This window comes from Nerophis ophidion, linkage group LG03 (genome assembly GCF_033978795.1).
Source record: "Nerophis ophidion isolate RoL-2023_Sa linkage group LG03, RoL_Noph_v1.0, whole genome shotgun sequence".
Lineage (NCBI taxonomy): Eukaryota > Metazoa > Chordata > Actinopteri > Syngnathiformes > Syngnathidae > Nerophis > Nerophis ophidion.
In genome coordinates, this window is record NC_084613.1 from 88,667,121 (window position 1) to 88,689,076 (window position 21,956).

General features: G+C 39.8%; 1 protein-coding gene across 1 annotated transcript in view; it reads left to right on the plus strand.

Moving 5' to 3' along the window:
• Positions 1–597: 597 nt before the first annotated feature.
• shprh (SNF2 histone linker PHD RING helicase) overlaps positions 598–21,956 on the plus strand; it is a 53,723-nt gene continuing 32,364 nt past the window's right edge. The window contains exons 1-12 of the mRNA XM_061896345.1: positions 598–1,137; positions 4,017–4,535; positions 8,468–8,597; positions 8,669–8,887; positions 10,184–10,262; positions 10,332–10,482; positions 14,358–14,460; positions 14,549–14,808; positions 18,037–18,561; positions 20,150–20,401; positions 20,469–20,547; positions 20,621–20,784. Of these exons, the coding sequence (XP_061752329.1) occupies positions 4,026–4,535; positions 8,468–8,597; positions 8,669–8,887; positions 10,184–10,262; positions 10,332–10,482; positions 14,358–14,460; positions 14,549–14,808; positions 18,037–18,561; positions 20,150–20,401; positions 20,469–20,547; positions 20,621–20,784 (2,472 nt within the window). The 5' untranslated portion in view covers positions 598–1,137; positions 4,017–4,025. The remainder of the gene's footprint in view (positions 1,138–4,016; positions 4,536–8,467; positions 8,598–8,668; positions 8,888–10,183; positions 10,263–10,331; positions 10,483–14,357; positions 14,461–14,548; positions 14,809–18,036; positions 18,562–20,149; positions 20,402–20,468; positions 20,548–20,620; positions 20,785–21,956) is intronic.

The following is a 21,956-nucleotide window of genomic DNA, read 5'->3' on the forward strand; positions in this document are numbered from 1 at the left end:
TTTGAGGGCTTTTTTTTTCCTTTTTTACTTTTAATCATTCTCCAAGATTTGATTGATCATTTTAACCCCATTATGCCAATTCGAATTTTTTCTATTTTCTATTTTATAAACCTAAATTGCAACATTTACAATTAATTGAGAAATAATAATAATCAAAATAATTACAAAAACAGCGCCAAGGTGTTGTAAACTATAAAGTAACTCAAATAAAATGCAATATATATATATATATATACATATATATATATATATATATATATATATATATATATATATACAGTATATATATATACATACACATGTATGTGGTTTGTGCAGCCCTTTGAGACACTAGTGATTTAGGGCTATATAAGCAAACATTGATTGATTGATTGATATGTATACATATATATATATATATATATATATATATATGTATACATATATATATACATATATATATATATATATATACATATATATATACACATATATGTATACATATTTATATATATATATATATATATACACACACACACACCACACACACACACACACACACACACACACACACACACACACACACACACACACACACACACACACACACACAACACACACAACACACACACACCCTACTACCATGAATTGATGAAGGTGGACCCCGACTTAAACAAGTTGAAAAACTTATTGGGGTGTTACCATTTAGTGGTCGATTGTAGGGAATATGTATTGTACTGTGCAATCTACTAACAAAAGTGTCAATTAATCAATCAATCAATCAATCAATCAATCAATCAATCAATCAATCAATCAATGTTAGTTATTTTGAATTTAAAAAACCCTGGCGTTATTTTGTACTGTTTTTATACTTACTTTGATTATTATTTCTTAATTGTTTGTAAATGTTGACGTTTATAAATAAAGGTTTACAAAATTAAAAAATTAATAAATACATTTAAAAAAAACGGGTAAGCGAAAACGGCGCATTTTTTAGGCGTCACTTCCGGTATAAAAAATGGCGAGGGCGACAACAGGAGACGCTCAAATATAAAACAAAAATACCAATAAAGTGACGATTGTTTTGGTTCCCGAGCGTCATGACGCATTTGTTTGTGCAGCGATAAAGGGCCGAGCCAACTGCGGGATCTGCAAACTGTAAATATTCTCCCATCTTGTCACATATTACGAGTAATAAGTGTCTTCCTTTTGTGACGCTGTGCTGCTCTTTATGTCAACTTCTTACCTGTTTGGACTTTTTAAATAAAAACACCCGTTCGTTTGCTTGATGGAAAATGTGTAGCTGCGCTGTTGATTGGGAATTAAAATGATTCCCTCCTTGCTGTTGCTTGTGTAGTTTAGTCCTGGTCAAAAGTGTAGGTACACTTGTAAAGAATATGACGTCATGGCTGGCTTCACTGTCCATGACGTCATGGCTGGCTTCACTGTCCATGACGTCATGGCTGGCTTCACTTTACAATCATTTCTGCAACTCTTATTTATTTGTGATAGAGCAGGGGTCAGCAACCTTTTTGAAAGCAAGAGCTACTTCTTGGGTACTGATTCATGCCAAGGGCTACCAGTTTGATACACACTTCAATAAATTGCCAGAAATAGCCCATTTTTTCTCAACTTACCTTTAATGAATACTACTATACATATAACAAAAATGGGTATTTCTGTCTGTCATTCCGTCGTACATTTTTTTCCCTTTACGGAAGTTTTTTTTATAGAATAAATTATGAAAAAAAAAAACAGATGAACGGTTTAAAAGAGGAGAAAACATGAAAAAAAAGAAAATTAAATTTTGAAACATAGTTTATCTTCAATTTCGACTCTTTAAAATTCAAAATTCAACCGAAAAAAATGAATAGAATAACTAGCTAATTCGAATCTTTTTGAACAAAATAGAAAAATAATTTATGGAACATAATTAGTCATTTTTCCTGATTAAAGTTAATTTCATAATTTTGATGACATGTTTTAAATAGTTTAAAACCCAATCTGCACTTTGTTAGAATATACAACCAATTGGACCAAGCTATATTTCTGACAAAGACAAATCATTATTTCTTCTAGATTTTCCAGAACAAATTTTTTTTCAAGAAATTCAAAAGACTTTGAAATAAGATTTAAATTTCATTCCACAGATTTTCTAGAATGTCCGAAATAATTTTTTTGAATTTTAATCATAGTAAGTTTGAAGAAGTATTTCAAAAATATTCTTTGTCGAAAAAACAGAAACTAAAATGAAAAATTAAATTAAAATGTATTCATTATTCTTTACAATATAAAAAAGAAAATTACTTGAACATTGATTTAAATTGTCAGGAAAGAAGAGGAAGGAATTTAAAAGGTAGAAAAGTTTATGTGTTTAAAAATCCTAAAATCATTTTTAAGGTTGTATTTTTTCTCCAAAATTGTCTTTTTGAAAGTTATAAGAAGCAAAGTAAAACAATAAATGAATTCATTTAAACAAATGAAGACCAAGTCCTTCAAATATTTTCTTGGATTTTCAAATTTTATTTGAGTTTTGTCTCTCTTAGAATTAAAAATGTCCAGCAAAGCGAGACCAGCTTGCTAGTAATTAAATGAAATTTAAAAAATAGAGGCAGCTCACTGGTAAGTGCTGCTATTTGAGCTGATTTTAAAACAGGCCAGCGGGCGACTCATCTGGTCCTTACGGGCCACCTGGTGTTGGTGACCCCTGTGATGTAGTGATTGGAGCACATAATTGTTGGTCACAAAAAAACATTCATAAAGTTTGCTTCTTTTATAAATTTATTATGGGTTTACTGAAAATGTGAGTAAAAGTATACATGTTGATATTTCCTGACATGACCCTTGGCAACTTTCACAGCAATGAGGTGCTTTTAGTAGCCATCCACAGAAATTTCCTCCAGAAGGTCTCATCTTTGTCAATGTGATGTCAGATAAAACTGATATTTAGCTGTTTGGCCACAAAACCCAGCAATATGTTGGGAGGAGAAAAGGTGAGGCCTTTACTCCCAGGAACACCATTCCTACCGTCAAGCATGGTGGTGGTAGTATTATGCTCTGGGCCTGTTTTGCTGCCAATGGCTCCAGCGACCCCAAACAAGGGGACAAACAGTTAAAAATGGATGGATGGATGGAACTGGTGCTTTACAGAGAGTAAATGGGACAATGAAAAAGGAGGATTAAAGTAAAGTTAAAGTACCAATGATTGTCGCACACACGCAATAGACGTGGCGAAATTTGTCCTCTGCATTTGACCCATCCCCTTGTTCACCTCCTGCAAGGTGAGGGGAGCAGTGAGCAGCAGCAAATCCTTTTCCACTTATATTCAATTGAATAGACTGCAAAGACAATATACTTAACTTTCCAACTGGAGAACGTTATTTTTTTGCAAATATTAGTTCATTTGGAATTCGATGCCTGCAACATGTTTCAAAAAAACTGGCACAAGTGGCAAAAAAGACTGAGAAAGTTGAGGAATGCTCATCAAACACTTATTTGGAACATCCCACAGGTGCACGGGCTAATTGGGAACAGGTGGGTGCCATGATTGGCTATAAAAGCAGCTTCCATGACATGCTCAGTCATTCACAAACAAGGATGGGGCGACGGTCACCGCTTTCTCAACAAAGGCCTGAGCAAATTGTTTAAGAACAACATTTCTCATAGTGCAATTGCAAGGAATTTTGGGATTTCACCATCTACGCTGCGTAATATCATCAAAAGGTTCAGAAAATCTGGAGAAATCACAGCATGTAAGGGGCAAGGCCCGTGACCTTTGATCCCTCAGGCGTTACCGCATCAAAAAGAGACATCCGTTTGTAAAGGATATCACCACATGGGCTCAGGAACACTTCAGAAAACCACTGTCAGTAACTACAGTTGGTCGCTACATCTGTAAGTGCAAGTTAAAACTCTACTATGCGAAGCCAAAGCCATTTATCAACAACACCCAGAAACGTTTTCACATTTTCTTGTAGTTCACTTTATGTTTTCACATTTTCTTGTAGTTAACATTATGTTTTCACAATTTCTTGTAGAATCTAAGCATGAGCAGTCGAAGGAAAAAGGCTCCCCCCGTGAAGGTGGATGAGGATGCTAAAAAGAAGCTGGACTGGAATATGCTGGAGGACCGGCGGAATGAAGAGATCCAGGAGAGCCCGACATGCTCCGGTCTCACTGCCGGGCCTTCGTTGGACATCCCCATCGGCTTGCCTGAGTTGGCCGAAGAATGTCCCAGCTCCTCCGCGTCCCTGGCGCTGGCCGTGCTGCCCGCCTCCCGACTGGCCCACGTCTGGAAGGCTCTCATCGGGGAGTTCCGCGTCCGGACGGCTTGGCTTCCGCCCGACCGTCACCGCAGGGCGTTCACGCTGCACAAGATGGAGGAGCAGCTGTGCGTCAGCTTCGGCGACGCCGAGGAGCCCGCTGAGACGGCCGATGGCGAGACCTGCACGGCGGAGTGCAGCCTCACTCGGATCCCGCTGGAGGATTTGGACTGGCTGCAGAAGAGAAGGGTGGTGCAGCTTAGTCATGAAGAAGAAGAAGACAACTCCTTCAAGGTACGAGGTAGACATCAACACATACGTTTGTTTTCAGGGCTGATATGATTATTAGTAGTCAAGAAGGAGGATAATCCATGTTTGAAGCCAATATTCATTTGCAGTAAAAGCTATTTCAACATGAATAGTGTTCGGCAGTAAACAGCTGGACAAGGCTTTAAATTATTGTTTTAACATTATTTCCCAGTAGTGACATAGTGCCTGATTTACCAAGATCCAAATATGTGCAGCGTAAGCAAAAAATAAAATACGGTGTACTAAAACTGCGTGTGCAATTGAAACATGCAGTGCATGCCATGGAGATACTCATTTTCTTCACATTCATGTTAGAACTTTTCCACCTGTGAGCAATGTACAGTGCAGGCCAAAACTTTGGACACACCTTCTCATTTCAACGCGGCGGCGATGACCAAGACGAACACTTTATGTACATATTTATATGATATTTACATGTTTATATAATATGTAACTACAAGCTCCATTCACAGACAATCCCATTGCTTTTATGAGCAGTCGAGCGAGTCAAAAGCCGGAAAAAAAAAAAGGAAAAAAAATCATTATTATTTTTTTATTTTTTTATTTGTGGCGGCCGTAATTCTTTCGTGGCGGGCCGCCACAAATAAATGAATGTGTGGGAAACCCTCGTATATATGTATGTGTGTATATATGTATATATATATCTACATGTAAAAACTTCTTTGCCCCACTGTATATATATATATATATATGTATATATATATATATATACATACATAGATTATATATATATACATACTGTAGTCAGCCAGCGATTGTGCAAGTTCTCCCACTTCAAATGATGACAGAGGTCTGTCATTTTCATCATAGATACACTTCAACTGTGAGAGACAGAATGTGAAAAAAATCCAGGAATTCACATTGTAGGAATTTTACAGAATGTATTTGTAAATTATGTTGGAAAATAAGTATTGGGTCACTTCAAACAAGGAAGATCTCTGGCTCTCACAGACCTGTAACTTCTTCTTTAAGAAGCTCTTCAGTCCTCCACTCGTTACCTGTATTAATGGCACTTGTTTGAACTTATCTGTATAAAAGACACCTGTCCACAGCCTCAAACAGTCAGACTCCAAACTCCACTATGGCCAAGACCAAAGAGCTGTCGAAGGACACCAGGAAAAGAATTGTAGACCTGCACCAGACTGGGAAGAGTGAATCTACAATAGGCAAGCAGCTTGGTGTGAAAAAATTAACTGTGGGAGCAATTATCAGAAAATGGAAGACATACAAGACCACTGATAATCTCCCTCGATCTGGGGCTCCACGCAAGATCTCATCCCGTGGGGTCAAAATGATCATGAGAACGGTGAGCAAAAATCCCAGAACCACACGGGGGGACCTGGTGAATGACCTGCAGAGAGCTGGGACCAAAGTAACAAAGGTTACCATCAGTAACACACTACGCCGACAGGGAATCAAATCCTGCGGTGCCAGACGTGCCCCCTGCTGAAGCCAGTGCATGTCCAGGCCCGTCTGAAGTTTGCCAGAGAGCACATGGATGATACAGCAGAGGATTGGGAGAATGTCATGTGGTCAGATGAAACCAAAATAGAACTTTTTTGTATAAACTCAACTCGTCGTGTTTAGAAGAAGAAGAATACTGAGTTGCATCCCACGAACACCATACCTACTGTGAAGCATGGGGGTGGAAACATCATGCTTTGGGGCTGTTTTTCTGCTAAGGGGACAGGACGACTGATCCGTGTTAAGGAAAGACTGAATGGGGCCATGTATCGTGAGATTTTCAGCCAAAACCTCCTTCCTTCAGTGAGAGCTTTGAAGATGAAACGTGGCTGGGTCTTCCAGCATGACAATGATCCCAAACACACCACCCGGGCAACGAAGGAGTGGCTCCGTAAGAAGCATTTGAAAGTCCTGGAGTGGCCTAGCCAGTCTCCAGACCTCAACCCCATTGAGCAGTGGTTCTCAACTTTTTTTCAGTGATATACCCCCTGTGAACATTTTTTTAATTCAAGTACCCCCTAATCAGAGCACAAAGAGATAAAGAAGTAAAATACAGCACTATGTCATCAGTTTCTGATTCATTAAATTGTATAACAGTGCAAAAATATTGCTCATTTGTAGTGGTCTTTCTTGAACTATTTGGAAAAAAAGATATATAAATAACTAAAAACTTGTTTAAGAATAAACAAGTGATTCAATTATAAATAACATTTCTCCAAATAGAAGTAATCAACTTAAAATGTCCTCTTTGGGGATTGTAATAGAGATCCATCTGGATTCATCAACTTACTTATAAACATTTCTTCACAAAAAAAGAAATCTTTAACATCAATATTTATGGAACATGTCCACAAAAAATCTAGCTGTCAACACTGAATCCTGCATTGTTACATTTCTTTTCACACTTTATGAACCTACATTCACATTTTGTTGTATTAGTCAATAAATATATTTATAAAGGATTTTTGAATTGTTGCTATTTTTAGAATATTTAAAAAAAAAATCCCACGTACCTCTTGGCATACCTTCAAGTACCCCCAGGGGTACACGTACCCCATTTGAGAACCACTGCCATAGAAAATCTGTGGAGGGAGTTGAAAGTCTGTGTTGCTCGGCGACAGCCCCAAAACATCAATGCTTTCAAGAAGATCTGCATGGAGGAATGGGCCAAAATACCAGCTACTGTGTGTGCAAACCTGGTGAAGACCGATAGTAATCCTTTGACCTCTGTTATTGCCAACAAAGGTTATATTACAAAGTATTGAGTTGAATTTTTGTTATTGACCAAACACTTATTTTCCACCATCATTTAAAAAAAAATTATTTAAAATTCCTACAATGTGAATTCCTGGATTTTTTTTCCCATTCTGTCTCTCACAGTTGAAGTGTACCTATGATGAAAATGACACACCTCTGTCATCATTTGAAGTGGGAGAACTTGCACAATCGCTGGCTGACTAAATACTTTTTTGCCCCACTGTATATATATATATATATATATATGTACATATATATATATATATATATATATATATATATATATGTGTGTGTGTGTGTACATACACTTATAAATAAATGATAAATGGGTTGTACTTGTATAGCGCTTTTCTACCTTCAAGGTACTCAAAGCGCTTTGACACTACTTCCACATTCACACACACATTCACACACTGATGGAGGGAGCTGCCATGCAAGGCGCCAACCAGCACCCATCAGGAGCAAGCGTGAAGTGTCTTGCTCAGGACACAACGGACATGACGAGGTTGGTTCTAGGTGGGATTTGAACCAGTGACCCTCGGGTTGCGCACGGCCACTCTTCCACTGCGCCACGCCGTCCCTTAAATACATTACGTTTACATATATGTGTGTGTATATAAATGTATGTGTATATGTCTATAAATATGTAGACATATACTCGTATATATTTACATACATACATATATGTATATATTTTTTGTGTTTTAAATCTGTCCTGTGCAGCCTCTTCAGTAAATCATATTGTTGAAGTAGATGCCCATATCTGCTGTACAGATTTACTTTAGTAAAGATAAGCCTTTAGTACTGCTCTTGTTGCCTTATTTGTATTTGACTTTATTAATTTTTTGTGGTATAATTTTCTTCAACTAAACCAGTTTTCTTTTAAGTAATATGGACATTTATCTGAGCCGTTTATCTATTTTACGGACGAATGGAGTTAATCCTAGAACTGGCCCCCAATGTTATTAAAAAGTATGGTATTTACAATGAAGAATCATTTTAAATCGAGAGTTGATTCTGAATGGAATCGTCGCCCCCGAGAATCCAATCGAATCGATACTGCCGATACTGTTTAAAAAAAGTCTGATACCGATGTACGTCAATATTCCAAATATCAGCCCCTTAGTATGAGGGAAGGACTTGAAAGTGTGTTAACATCTCGCTACTTCTGCCAGGTGGGGATTTACTTTCTTGAAAGCGCATTAGGGAAGCCGGACTTCCTCAGCGAGGGAAACGCTCGCAAGAAGAAATCCAATCAGCTGGTGCAGAAGACCATGGCATATTTTTATGACTTCATCGTCCCCGGTGAGCCGTGCCACGTCCTCACGTCTGCACCTGTCCGTCCTGACCTCTCTCCCTTCTCTGTCCTCGTGTAGAAGTGGTGGACAACGAGGAGGGGGACTGCGACACCGACCTGGAGAGGCAGAACGTGGAGGAGCTGTACGACTATGTCAGGCGTGTGCACCAGGCCGAAAGCCAGGAGGAGAACTTTGACGTTCAACACCAGGCTCTCCTCCCCGTCCTCAGGCCCTACCAGAGCCAGGCCGTCAACTGGATGCTGAGGAGGGAGAAGTTCCGGAACACGTCCTCCAAAGGTAAGACGAAAGAACGCAAGGACATGAGAAGAGAACATTAGCAACTCTAAGCTGAGTCTGTTGGCACTTGAAGGAAAGTGCCATTGAAAAAATAATGCATAAACAATATTAACAAATTAGGTTCAAGTTCAAAAGTATATTGTTATTTATACATTTTAGAAAATGTGATTAAAAATAAGATAAACATTTTTTCTTTGCAAAGTAGTTTGCTAATTAACTATACACAGTGCAATCGTTAGTGTGCAATATGTAAAGCATTCACACATACGTGTGGGGGTCGCCCTCCAGTGGGTTCCTCAGACCACCAAACACTGCCACGAGAGCCCGGATCAGAGTCACGACACTGTTTTATTTCCATAACACAAATGTTAGTGTTTTGCTTTTCAGCCAAAAGTTTTTTCTGCGTCCGTCTCTTGCTCTCACTCCAGCTCCAACTACCTCTCTTCTCCCGGCTGCTGCTAATAAAGGTGACAGGTCATTAGATAACAAGGCCCACCTGGGCCATCCACTCACCTGTCGCTGTCTTCGAGGCCGGTCCTGTCACACCCCGTTCCGTAGCAGGCCCACAGGCCACGCCCCCCCTCCACATACCTCCACCGCCAGACTTAGGATGGGAAACCGTCCGGCCACTCCGATACCCCTAACCTTTTCCTTGGTCTCTGGCGACAAGGGATCTGCCAGTAGCCCTTGGTCAAATCCAGTGTCGTGAAAAAGCGAGCGGTGCCCAGCCGATACAGGAGCTCCTCAAAAAAATTCCAGGATTTTCCAGAATTCCTGATTTTCCAAAGCCCTAATTCCAGCCTTTTTTCGGTCGACTACTCCTCACACATTTTTCATCCCACTTCAAGCGTTCCACTGTCAAAACATTCCTTTTAATTAGTACATGGGAAAAATTCCCGGTTTTCCTGAAATTCCAGGAATTCCGTAATACCATTTCTCAATTCAACATGTTACTACTTCAACATTTCTCTATTGATTTGAAAAATTCCAACACCAACCATTTCAATTTATTAGATCATTCAAGTTTTTTGCTATTTTCAAAAAATCCCTGCTTTTCCCGGAATTCCCCAATTTTTGGGAAATTCCCAAACTTCCAGCATTCTCACATTTTCAACCAGAATTATTCCACACATTAGGCGGTTATAAAGCATTTTGAGTGTGCTTTATAGTCCGGTAATTTAACTTTTGAGAGAGGAGCGTTATTAAAGTGGAATAAACACACCGGAGAGACTTTGACAAATGTGCAGTTTAGTTAGTGAGCGGCGCTAACGAGATATTAATTTTCTTTCTCTGCAGAGCATTCACTGCATTTCCTGTGGCGTGAGTTGGTGACGATGTGCGGCAAGAAGCTCTTCTACAACCCTTTCACCGGCTGGTGAGCGCCTCCTCGCCCGGCTGCCTTCCAACACTTTCTTAATCCTTCCCACGCATTGTTCCATTCCAGTCTCATCCGTGGCTTCCCCCTCGCCGGCGTGGAGCGGCCCGGCGGGATCCTGGCCGACGAGATGGGCTTGGGGAAGACGGTGGAGGTCCTCGCCCTCATTCTCTTCCACAGCCGGCAGGACGTCCGGCAGGAGGCGCTCACCCTGCCTGTGGTGAGTAGCAGCATTTCTTACAAAGTGAACGCACAAATGCCTGCTTTTGTTTTTGTCGACAAAATGTGACGGCCAAAAATGATCCATTCTCCTTTCGGTGTCTGAACAAAGCCACAGGTATTAAGTTAAAGTAAAGTCAAAGTAGCAATGATTGTCACACACACACTAGGTGTGGTCAAATGTGTCCTCTGTTTTTGACCAATCCCCTTGATCACCCCCTGGGAGGTGAGGGGAGCAGTGAGCAGCAGCGGTGCCGCGCCCGGGAATCATTTATGGTGATTTAACCCCCAATTCCAAGCCTTGATGCTAATTGATGCTGAGTGCCAAGCAGGGAGGTAATGGCTCCCATTTTTATAGTCTTTGGTATGACTCGGCCGGGGTTTGAACTCACAACCTACCCATCTCAGGGCGGACACTCTGACCACTAGGCATTCTCCTTCAGTCTCTAAACTAACTCACAAACCCCAAAAGCACTGAAGTTGTCATGTTGTGTAAATGGTAAATAAAAAGAGAATGCAAAGATTTGCAAATCCTTTTCAACTTATATTCAATTGAATAGACTTCAAAAAACAAGATACTTAACGTTCCAACTGGAGAACTTGGTTATGTTTTTGCAAATGTTAGCTCATTTGGAATTTGAAGCCTGCAACATGTTTCAAAAAAGCTGGCACAAGTGGCAAAACAGACTGAGAAAGTTGAGGAATGCTCATCAAATACTTATTTGGAACATCCCACAGGTGAACAGGCTACTTGGGAACAGGTGGGTGCCATGATTGGCTATAAAAGCAGCTTCCATGAAATGCTCGGTCGTTCACAAACAAGGACGGGGCGAGGGTCACTACTTTGTCAACAAATGCCTGAGCAAATTGTCCAAGAGTTTAAGAACAACATTTCTCAACGAATTTAGGGGGTTCATCATCTACGGTCCGTATTATCATCAAAAGGTCAGAGAAATCACTGCGCATAAGCGGCAATGCCCTTGATCTTCGATCCCTCAGGCAGTACTGCATCAAAAAGCGACATCAGTATGTAAATGATATCACCACATGGGATAAGGAACACTTCAGAAAACTACTGTCAGTAACTACCGTATTTTCCGCACTATAGGGCGCACCTTCAATGGATGGCCTATTTTAAAAGGTTGTTCATATATAAGGCGCATAGAATAGATGCTACAGTGGAGGCTGGGGTTACGTTATGCATCCTTCAGATGGCGCTGCGCTAAAGGGAATGTCAACAAAACAGTCGGATAGGTCAGTCAAACTTTATTAATAGATTACAAACCAGCGATCAGACAACTCCGTTCACTCCCAAAATGAATAAACAGCTGTTTTATTATTTTCTTTGATTCAATAAACAAGTACAAAACAGTCTGATACTGTTACGGTAAATCAAAGGTTAGTGCAATCACAATATAGTAACACTGGAAATAGTGCAAAGCAATAATATATCAATAACTCAACCTTGCTCAAACAACACAACACATAAAATAAACATGTAGAGCTCACTTTATTAAGTTATTCCTCATCCACCAATCCCTCGAATTCTTCTTCTTCAGTGTTGGAATCAAACAGTTGTGTGAATACGGCATCCAACATGCCCGGCTCCGTCTCGTCCAAGTCCTCATTAAAGGAGTCAGTGTCGCTGCTGTTAATGTTCAATTCTCAGGCTGCTGCTCTATTCCCGTCTTCTACTGTCTGACTGATGGTCTTGACTTTAAACTCTGTACGCCTCCCGCAGTCATGTATCCCAGCATGCACCGCACGCTTCTTCTTCTACGAGGTAGGCGGCTGCTTACCGTAGTTGCGAGACCTCTTGTGGCAAGTTTAACTCGGACACTGAAGAAGAAGAATTTAGAATAGAATAGAATAGAGTTTTATTGTCATTATTGCAATGAACAGGTTCAAAGAACAACGAAATTGGAGCAGCTCCTCCTAAGGTGCATGTACAATATGGTAGTATAAATTAAAAAAAATAAATAAATAAATAAATAAAAAATAAATAAAAAAAAAAAAAAGATAGAGATGACAGATGTATCTATGTATACATACATAAAACATTATTTCACATTGTAATTTGAGGGATTGGTGGATGAGGAATAACTTAATAAAGTGAGCTTTACATGTTTATTTTGTGTGTTGTGTTGTGTGACATTATCCTTTGAGCAACCTTGAGTTATTGATATATTGTTATTGCTTTGCACTATTTGGAGACGTGGTTAATGGAGTCAGTGTCGCTGCTGTTGTCTAGCAGTTCAGTGACAATTCCTGCTTTTCTGAAATCATGTCTCTCAATAGGAGCCATTTTGGGGTCTTTACATAAACACACAAATAGAAATGAAACGGCACGGCCTGGCGTAGTCATATATCCCAGCATGCACCGCGCTTGTCTTCCCCTACGGGGGAAAATGAAATCGGCGGCTGCTTACCGTAGTTGCGAGACCTGTTGTGGCTCAATATTGGTCCATATATAAGGCGCACCGGATTATAAGGCGCACTGTCAGCTTTTGAGAAAATTTTAGGTTTTTAGGTGTGCCTTATAGTGTGGAAAATACGGTACACTTCATCGCTGCATCTGTAAGTGCAAGTTAAAACTCTACAATCCAAAGCGGAAGCCATTTATCAACAACACCCAGAAACAACGCCGGCTTCGCTGGGCCCAAGCTCATCTAAGATGGACTGATGCAAAGTGGAAAAGTGTTCCGTGGTCCGAGGAGTCCACATTTCAAATAGTTTTTGTTCCCAAACGTTTACTGAGTGTTTTTAAAAGGAAAGGCCATGTAACACAGTGGTAAAAATGCCCCTGTGACAACTTTTTTGCAATGTGTTGCTGCCAATAAATTCTCAAAAAACAATGAAGTTTCTCGGTGTGAACATGAAATATCTTGTCTTTGCAGTTTATTCAACTGAATATAAGTTGAAAAGAATTTGCAAACCATCATATTTTGCTTTTATTTACCATTTACACAACGTGACAACTTCACTGCTTTTGGGTTTTGTATATTGACAATCGCTTATGTTGAAGTAAAATGTGAAGACTTAAAATGATCTTTTAATCTCTTAAAGTTGCAAGTAAATGTACAATTGGCTATTTTAGTTTTTGTCAACAACAGCTTATGTTGATGTAATACGTAAGAATTAAAAATGATAATCCAGTCTCCAGTCTCTGAACAAAGTCAAAACTAAATGTGGAATTGGCTAATTTTGTTTATGTCGACAAACTGCGAGCACAAAAAATGATCACAAAGGTTCCTTGAGTCTCAGAACAAAGTCACAAGTAAATGTATAATTGGCTATTTTTCGTCAGGTTCAAACACTGATGACATCTGTTAAACAAGGCAAGAAGCAAGGAATTAAACAGAGACAGAATTAAATTTAGCTCAATTGAGGAGAAACACGTAGACACTGTACCTTTGTACAGTGTCGTCCACGCTCTGACAAAAGATTGTGCGCCTCCTCTGTTATTTGGACTTTCCCTGATTACATGGCAACAGCTGTTTTTAAAGGGGCGGGGGTCTTAAACAGCCATCGCCTTTGGTTACAAAACAGTTCAAGGAAAAGGTCAGTTCAAAGAAAAGGTCGTAAACAGCCGTTGCACTTGGTCACAAAAGAGTTCCGCTTTGTAGATCTCAGATCAAGACAAAATCTTCCTGTGGATTACAATACATCAAAGAAACCGACACATTCATGTTGCTTCCCGTCCTACACAGTAAAGTTTTACAAGTTTTTTGCCTGGCAGGATCAAAGACAGCTTTTGTCCTCTCGCCAGGCACTCATGGCCACACAAAGTTTTGTTATAACTTAGATACAATTATTCTGACAGTTTTGTTTACTTCTGACAAATGCTGGACGATTAAACTATTTGCTGTTTTTCAGGGACAGTGTGTGAATTATTTTGTGCCGCCTCCGCCGCTGGAGACAGAGAAAATCATCCATTGTAAGCAGGAAGTGCCGCCAAAAACAAGAATCTCCCACCCGGGTATGTCTTATTTTCCTGTCTTTATTCCCACCGACATGTCCAAAACAATTCAAGCTCTTCCAAAAGGCATAACTCTGGTCCTCCGCAGCCGTCCGCTTGATGCTGTTGACCGCCATCAAGGAAATGCGCTCAGGCAAGGGCGCCTCCATCAACGCCGTCTTCACGTACATCCGCGCCACGTACGGCTACGACCTGCTGAAGAACCGCAGCCACATGAAGAAGACGTTGGCCAAGCTGATGGAAGAGGGCATGGTGACGCAGGTCAAAGGGCGGGGCTTGGCGGGCTCCTTTCGGCTTGGGAAGAACTACAGGGAGACCAAGAAGACCAGTCCTGGAACTCCCAAATCTGTAAGGAAAAACACACAACTATTATTGGGTTTTTTTAATGGTTTATTTATTACATTTTGTTGAATTTTTTAAAATACTTTTTTAGAACTTTTTTAAAATATTAAATATTTTTTTATTTTATCAATAAATGTTTTAATATTTTTTATTTATTAAATTTTTTTCAATTTTTTTGTAACTTTTATATTTATTTTATCAGCTTTATTATGAGACTTTCAAACTGTAATCCAACCCAAGAGGTACACTGGCTCCATCTAGTGGTACTATTTTGTTAAAAATTAAAAATATTACTCTATTAGAGACTAATACTTCCATTGAAATAATTTTGTAAATATCAATTTGCTTGAATGTAATTCTAATTACATTTAGTTTTCCCGTGAGTACATACTCAAAGATGAACTGTGATGGTGAGCTAAGGTGCAACGTACAATTATTGAAAGGAACTGCTTTGTTGTTTATGGCGTCACCCCAAGATGCAGAGAAGGCAGGCGACGTGCAGGTAAACAGCCCTTTTATTAGGAACTACCAGGAACAAGAGAAGTAGAAACCAAGAAATAGCGAGTGCACATAGTAAACTACAAAAGTAAACCTCTGCCAGTCCCACCCAATGGTTAAAAAAAAAAAGTCCTCAATCCAGAAGTTGATCAGATCAGCCTTAAAATGTATTCAATTGTTCCCATTTCTGATATTTCCTGAAAGTTTAATGAAAATCCACCTGAGATGTTTCAAGCTATCTATGTAGCGTGATGAAAGAAATACAGCAAAACCCCATTGTCATGTAAATCACCCACTGTTTGTCTCTGTGGGCGGAGGTGGGACCCTACCATGCATACACACAGAAGTTGAGGCTTGTAACATAAAATAACATAGTAGAAATGATTCAGATTAGCCCCAATAAGATGTTCCTTACCTAATTTCAGACATTTATAAAAATGTTTATGAAAATACACTTTTTGAGTTACGTTGCTAACTTGCGAACTAACTCACTAATAACTAACTTGGGGGAACAGTTACCCAACAAACTAATTACCAATGAAGTACAGGTGCGCCAGCCAGACAAATAACAGAAAGTAAATGTGCTGCAAAACATAGCAACCAAACCGGAAATCAAGCCAAAATAAAAGCACGAGGACAGGAAGTCAGGGATACAAGTGAAAACATAAGCAAGACCAAAAATCTTTCCGGCGTACTCTTGACAGAAAACCATCACTTCATTTCTTTTTTTTTTTTACTGCTCATTATTTTTATCATTTGTATTTATTTTTTATAGATTTGTTTATGTATTTGTGCTCCTTAATGATTATTAGTATGTGTTAAAACTTAGTACTTTTGAATATCAGAATCAGAAGTACTATATATATATATACATATATATATATATATATATATATACACACACCCCGTTTCCATATGAGTAGGGAAATTGTGTTAGATGTAAATTTAAACGGAATACAATGATTTGTAAATCCTTTTCAAGCCATATTCAGTTGAATATGCTACAAAGACAACATATTTCATGTTCAAACTCTTAAACTTTTTTTTTTTTAACTTAGAATTTCATGGCTGCAACAAATGCCAAAGTAGTTGGGAAAGGGCATTTTCACCACTTTGTTACATCTTCTTTTCTTTTCAAAATTTTTTTTGTCAAAAAGTCTGGATTTTTTGTATCTGTCAAAAAGTCGGAAATGTTTTCTTAGTGTCAAAAAGTCAGAATTTTTTTTTCAAAGAGTTGGACATTTTTTTGTCCAAAAGTTCGGATTTTTTATAAATGTCAAAAAGTCATGATTTTTTCTAACAAAAAGTCGGAAATGTTTTCTAAGTGTCAAAAAGTCTAAACTTTTTTTGTCAAAGAGTTGGAAATTTTTTTGTCCAAAAGTTCGGATTTTTTATAAATGTGAAAAAGTCTGAAATTTTTTAATCAAAAAGTCGAAAATGTTTCCTAAGTGTCAAAAAGTCTGAACTTTTTTTGTCAAAAAGTTGGACATTTTTTTAAGTGGCAAAAAGTCAGGAATTTTTTGTCAAAAAGTGTTGATTTTTTTGTAAGTGTCAAAAATTCTGGATTTGTTTTGGTCAAAAAGTCTGAAACTTTTTCAAATTTTAAAAAGTCAGGATTTTTGTAAGGGTCAAAGAGTCGGAAATTTTTTTCGTCAAAAAATCGGGATTTTTTTTTAAGTGTCAAAAAGTCAGGATTTTTTTTCTAAGTGTCAAAAAGTCGGAAATTATTGGGTTAAAAAGTGGGGATTTTTTCTAAGTGTTAAAAAGTCAGAATTTTTTTTGTCAAAAAGTCGGGATTTTTTTTTAAATGTCACAAAGTCGAAAAAATTTTTGTCAAAAAGTCAGGATTTTTTCTAAGTGTCAAAAAGTCTGAAATTTTTATCCAAGTGTCAAAAATTCTGGATATTTTTTTAAGTGTGAAAAATTCTGGATATTTTTCTAAGTGTCAAAAAGTCGGAAATTATTGGGTTAAAAAGTGGGGATTTTTTCTAAGTGTTAAAAAGTCAGAATTTTTTTTGTCAAAAAGTCGGGATTTTTTTTAAGTGTCACAAAGTCGAAAATGTTTTTGTCAAAAAGTCAGGATTTTTTCTAAGTGTCAAAAAGTCTGAAATTTTTATCCAAGTGTCAAAAATTCTGGATATTTTTTTAAGTGTCAACAATTCTGGATATTTTTCTAAGTGTCAAAAAGTCTGAAACTTTTTTTTAGTGTCAAAAAGTCCAAAATGTTTTCATCAAAAAATCAGAATATTTCCAAGTGTCAAAAAATTGGAATTTTTTTTGTCAAAAAGTCGGGATTTTTTCATCAAAAAGTCTGAATTTTTTCCAAGTGTCAAAAAGTCGGAATTTCTTTTGTCAAAAAGTCGGGCTTTTTTCTGAGTGTGAAAAAGTGGGACATTTTTTGGTCAAAAAGTCAAAACTTTTTTTGACAAAAAGTCGGACATTTTTTTAAGTGGCAAAAAATTGGGATTTTCTTGTCAAAAAGTCTGGATTTTTTCCAAGTGTCAAAAATTCTGGATATTTTTGTAAGTGTCAAAATGTCTGGATTTTTTTTGTCAAAAAGCCTGAAACTTTTTGTAATTGTTAAAAAGTTGGTATTTTTTCTAAATGTCAAAAAGTCGGAAATGTTTTCGTCAAAAAGTCGAGAAAAAAGTCGGGATTTTTTCCAAGTGTCAAAAAAGTCTGGATTTTTTCTAAGTGACAAAAAGTCAACATGTCAATTTGTTCTTCGGTTGCCAGAGTATGAAACACACAGAAGAGAGTTCGCCCCGGAGATCCTTCCGAAGACGAGCGAAAGAGAAAGCGGAAGCAGCTCTTCAAAGCTCCAACACAAGCGAAGATCCAAGCGACGCAAACATCTCCGGGTCAGACGGTGCCAAGTGGGAGAAGAGTGAAGGACATCAGGAGCCGGACGGGATGTTTGATAGCCAAACATCGAACTGCCTGGAAGAAGCTCCCGTCAGGGCGTCCATGGTCCCTTTCAACACTGCGGACTACAGGTTTGAGTGCATCTGCGGCGAGCTGGGCCTGGTGGACTACAAAGCCCGCGTGCAGTGCATGAAATGCCTGCTGTGGCAGCACGCCCACTGTGTCAACTACAAGGAGGAGAGCCTGGAGACCACCCCCTTCTACTGCCCCCACTGCCTGGTGGCCATGAAGCCCGTCTCCACGGGGGCCACGCTCATCATCTCCCCCAGCTCCATCTGCCACCAGTGGGTGGAGGAGATCAACCGCCACGTCAGGTCCTCCTCGCTGCGGGTGCTGGTGAGGGACAGCCTTTGTTCATGACTTCACTGACGGCGTCGTAAATACAACATTTTAGTAATCGAGTATTCTAGCAAATATTCCGATCGATTAATCGGGTAATCGGATAAATCATATTTTTGCTTAATTAAGGTTAAATTATACATGTTAAGATGTGCCCTCAATTATTGTGTTTGGCCTAATTGTCTTTAATTTCCTGAACGCCTGTTTTCAATATTGAAGGCTGACATGCACAGCTGAAATGTGGATTAGGTAGTGCCTTTAATACTGCATTTCAAATGTGCGACTTCATATTCAAGAACCAATATGGCTGACAGAGTGAATACGGACTTGCCACTCCTAAATTCTGCAGAGACTCTAGTGTGTGCAAGTGCAAGTTATCCAAGTAGCATGTGCTTGCATGACTTGAATAACCTGAATAACTTTGCATGACTACTTACTAATGAAAGGCTAATTGAACACGACAGCGCTCGGACAGCGTTGTTAGTTTTCAACACCTTTTTAGCGGCATTTGATGACTTGGCGGGAGTGAGAGAACACATCCTGGTTATCATAATGAATAACATTTATTTTACTAACACAACTTTTGCGTTTACGTTTGATAATAGATGACTTACCTCAGCTCCAGACGTCGGATGCTTTCTCGACAGTTGCTACAGCATCGAACTTGTGTTATTGTGTTATGCCAGCTCCACTTTGCAATGTTTGCATACTATTTTAGTGTGAAGCCACAACTTTTTTCGCTTCTTAAATCCCTTGTTTTGCCATGGCTCTTGTCCACTGCGTTCTGCGGCGTCGTGTTACGTCGGCGAAAAGGTTTTCTAAACTCAAGCGTATTTAAGTGTCAGGTTCAAACACTGATGACATCTATTAAAAAGGACAAGAAGCAAGGAATTAAACGGAGACAGAATAAACTTTGGCTCAATTGAGGAGAATTGTACTGTCTCCTAGCACGCTCCTGACGAAAGATTGTGCGCCTCCTCTTTTATTTGGACTTTCCCTGATTACATGGCAACAACTGTTTCTAAAGGAGGGGGGTCGTAAACAGCCAAGGCCTTTGATTACAAACAGTTCAAAGAAAAGGTTATAAAACAGTTCAAAGAAAAGGTCGCCTGGACGGGATGCTGGTCGTGCTTCCTCTCTGCTTTGTAGTTCTGGGGTCAAGACAAAATATTTCTGTTGATTAAAGCACATGAAAGAACCAGAACACCTTCATGTTGCTTCCCATCCTACTCAGTGGAGTTTTACAAGCCTTCTTCTTGGTAGGATCAAAGACAGCTTTTGTCTTCTCGGCGGGAACTCATGACAACACAAAGTTTTGTGATAACTTAGATACAATTATTCTGACATTAAGAGAACAGTGTTTTGCAGTATGATCTGTGACGTGAAGACGTTGTGCAACACCTAAACAGTCCATGCGAAACGTGAGCTTTGACTACTGTTTACTAAACGAGCACAAAATGCCGTAAAAAAAACTTAACGACGAATCGAGGCGGCGAAAGTTCCTCGAATATATTTTGTAACCGAGTTACTGGAGGAATCGTTTCAGCTTTAAAATGGTCCAATCCGTCACCCCCTCCCCCGCCAGGTGTACCAGGGCGTGAAGAAGCACGGCTTCATCCAGCCGCACGTGCTGGCGGAGCAGGACGTGGTCATCACCACCTACGACGTGCTCCGCTCCGAGCTCAACTACGTGGACATCCCGCACAGCAACAGCAAGGACGGGCGCCGCTTCCGCAACCAGAAGCGCTACATGGCGGTGCCCAGCCCCCTGGTGGCCGTGGAGTGGTGGCGCATCTGTCTGGACGAGGCTCAGATGGTGGAGTGTCCCACCGCCAAGGTAGATGCAGATCATGTCTTTTAGTTTTGTCTGCTTTTTTTTTTTTGACTGAATCAGTTTGCCACAGGCTGCAGAGATGGCTCTGCGTCTTGCGTCGGTCAACCGCTGGTGTGTCAGCGGCACACCTGTCCAAAGGGGCCTGGAAGGTGATCAATGACACCTGTTCAGACACGCCATTGCAGCAAGCATTCTCTCAATAGATGGCTATTTCCTCTGCAGACCTTTATGGCCTCGTACTCTTCCTGGGAGTTGATCCGTATTGGGTCAAATACTGGTGGGACCAGATGCTCTACAGACCCTATCGCCGTGGAAACACCGAGGCGCTTTACGGCGTCATCGCTCAGCTGCTGTGGCGATCGGCGAAGAAGGACGTCATCGATCAGGTAAGATGTCGGGGAAATCATGAGGCACTCGAGCGATTCAAGTCGACGGTTTATAGCAGGGGTGCCCACACTTTTTCTGCTGGCGAGCTACTTCTCAGTTGCCAAAGTCGAGGTGATCTACTCTATTCATACATATAATTTATATCTATTTATGAACGAGACATTTTAGTAAAAAGTTAAAGGTGTTTGTTTTTAACAAATATAGATTCCCGACAAGAATATAAATTGGTGTATGACCTAATTCTGATGACTTACATTGATTGGAATCAGACAGTAGTGATGATAACGTCCACATTTTCAAACGGAGGAGAAAAAAAGTCCTCCTTTCTGTCCAATACCACATGAAAGTGCTTGCCTTTTGTTTGTCCAGCTTCCATACTTCTTTTTATACACTTTACAAGATTAGACAAACAAACAGTGTACAGGGTTACAGAACAGGAACGCTGATGGGTCGCCTAAGGCGCCCCGTAAAAGAGAGGAAAAAGGTAAAACGCTGGGGAAGAAGAGTAAAAAAAATACATTCTAGACTGGGGTCCTAAGGGGGCCTAGTTTGCGCTGCCAGCTGTCCGTCACCCCAAAAGGGAATCAAGCGGTGGTGAAGGCGTGGGGATGTGTGTGTGTGTGTGTATATGCCCATTGTCTTGGATGTGTAGATGTAGTGTCCATAGGCTTGGGGCCGTTCTGCATGGAAGCAAAAGTTTGACTCCAGCTGTCGTTGAGGAGGGAGGGAGGTCAAAAGCGTCCATCATTGAGGAGTCCTCGGGAGATGTTTTCAGAACAGCCTGCTCCTGTTGTTGCAGCGTCAAGGCCATTCGAGGGAGCCAAATCGTAGATTAGGATTTTTGTTTTTCCGCGAGCAGACATTACAATGTCTTGTCCGTTCTATTCGTCCATGCTGGCTTTCATATCAAATTTTTCCCTTTCAACCAGCTTTTTCATGATGTGATCCATCTTGCGATTCAGTTCAGAAATCGCCCCAGACTGTGATCCCGCAGCCTGAGCCAAACCTTCCATTGCGAGGAACAGAATCTGGGCTCCTCGAGTGGCTGCCATCGTCTAACAAATTTGACGATCCACCAGAGCAATGCCCAGCCCAATCAGCAAGTGGCCCGCGATCACGGTTCCAAATAGGTAGATGTCTTCCACGTCCTCGATGGAAAGGACTGAGAGGC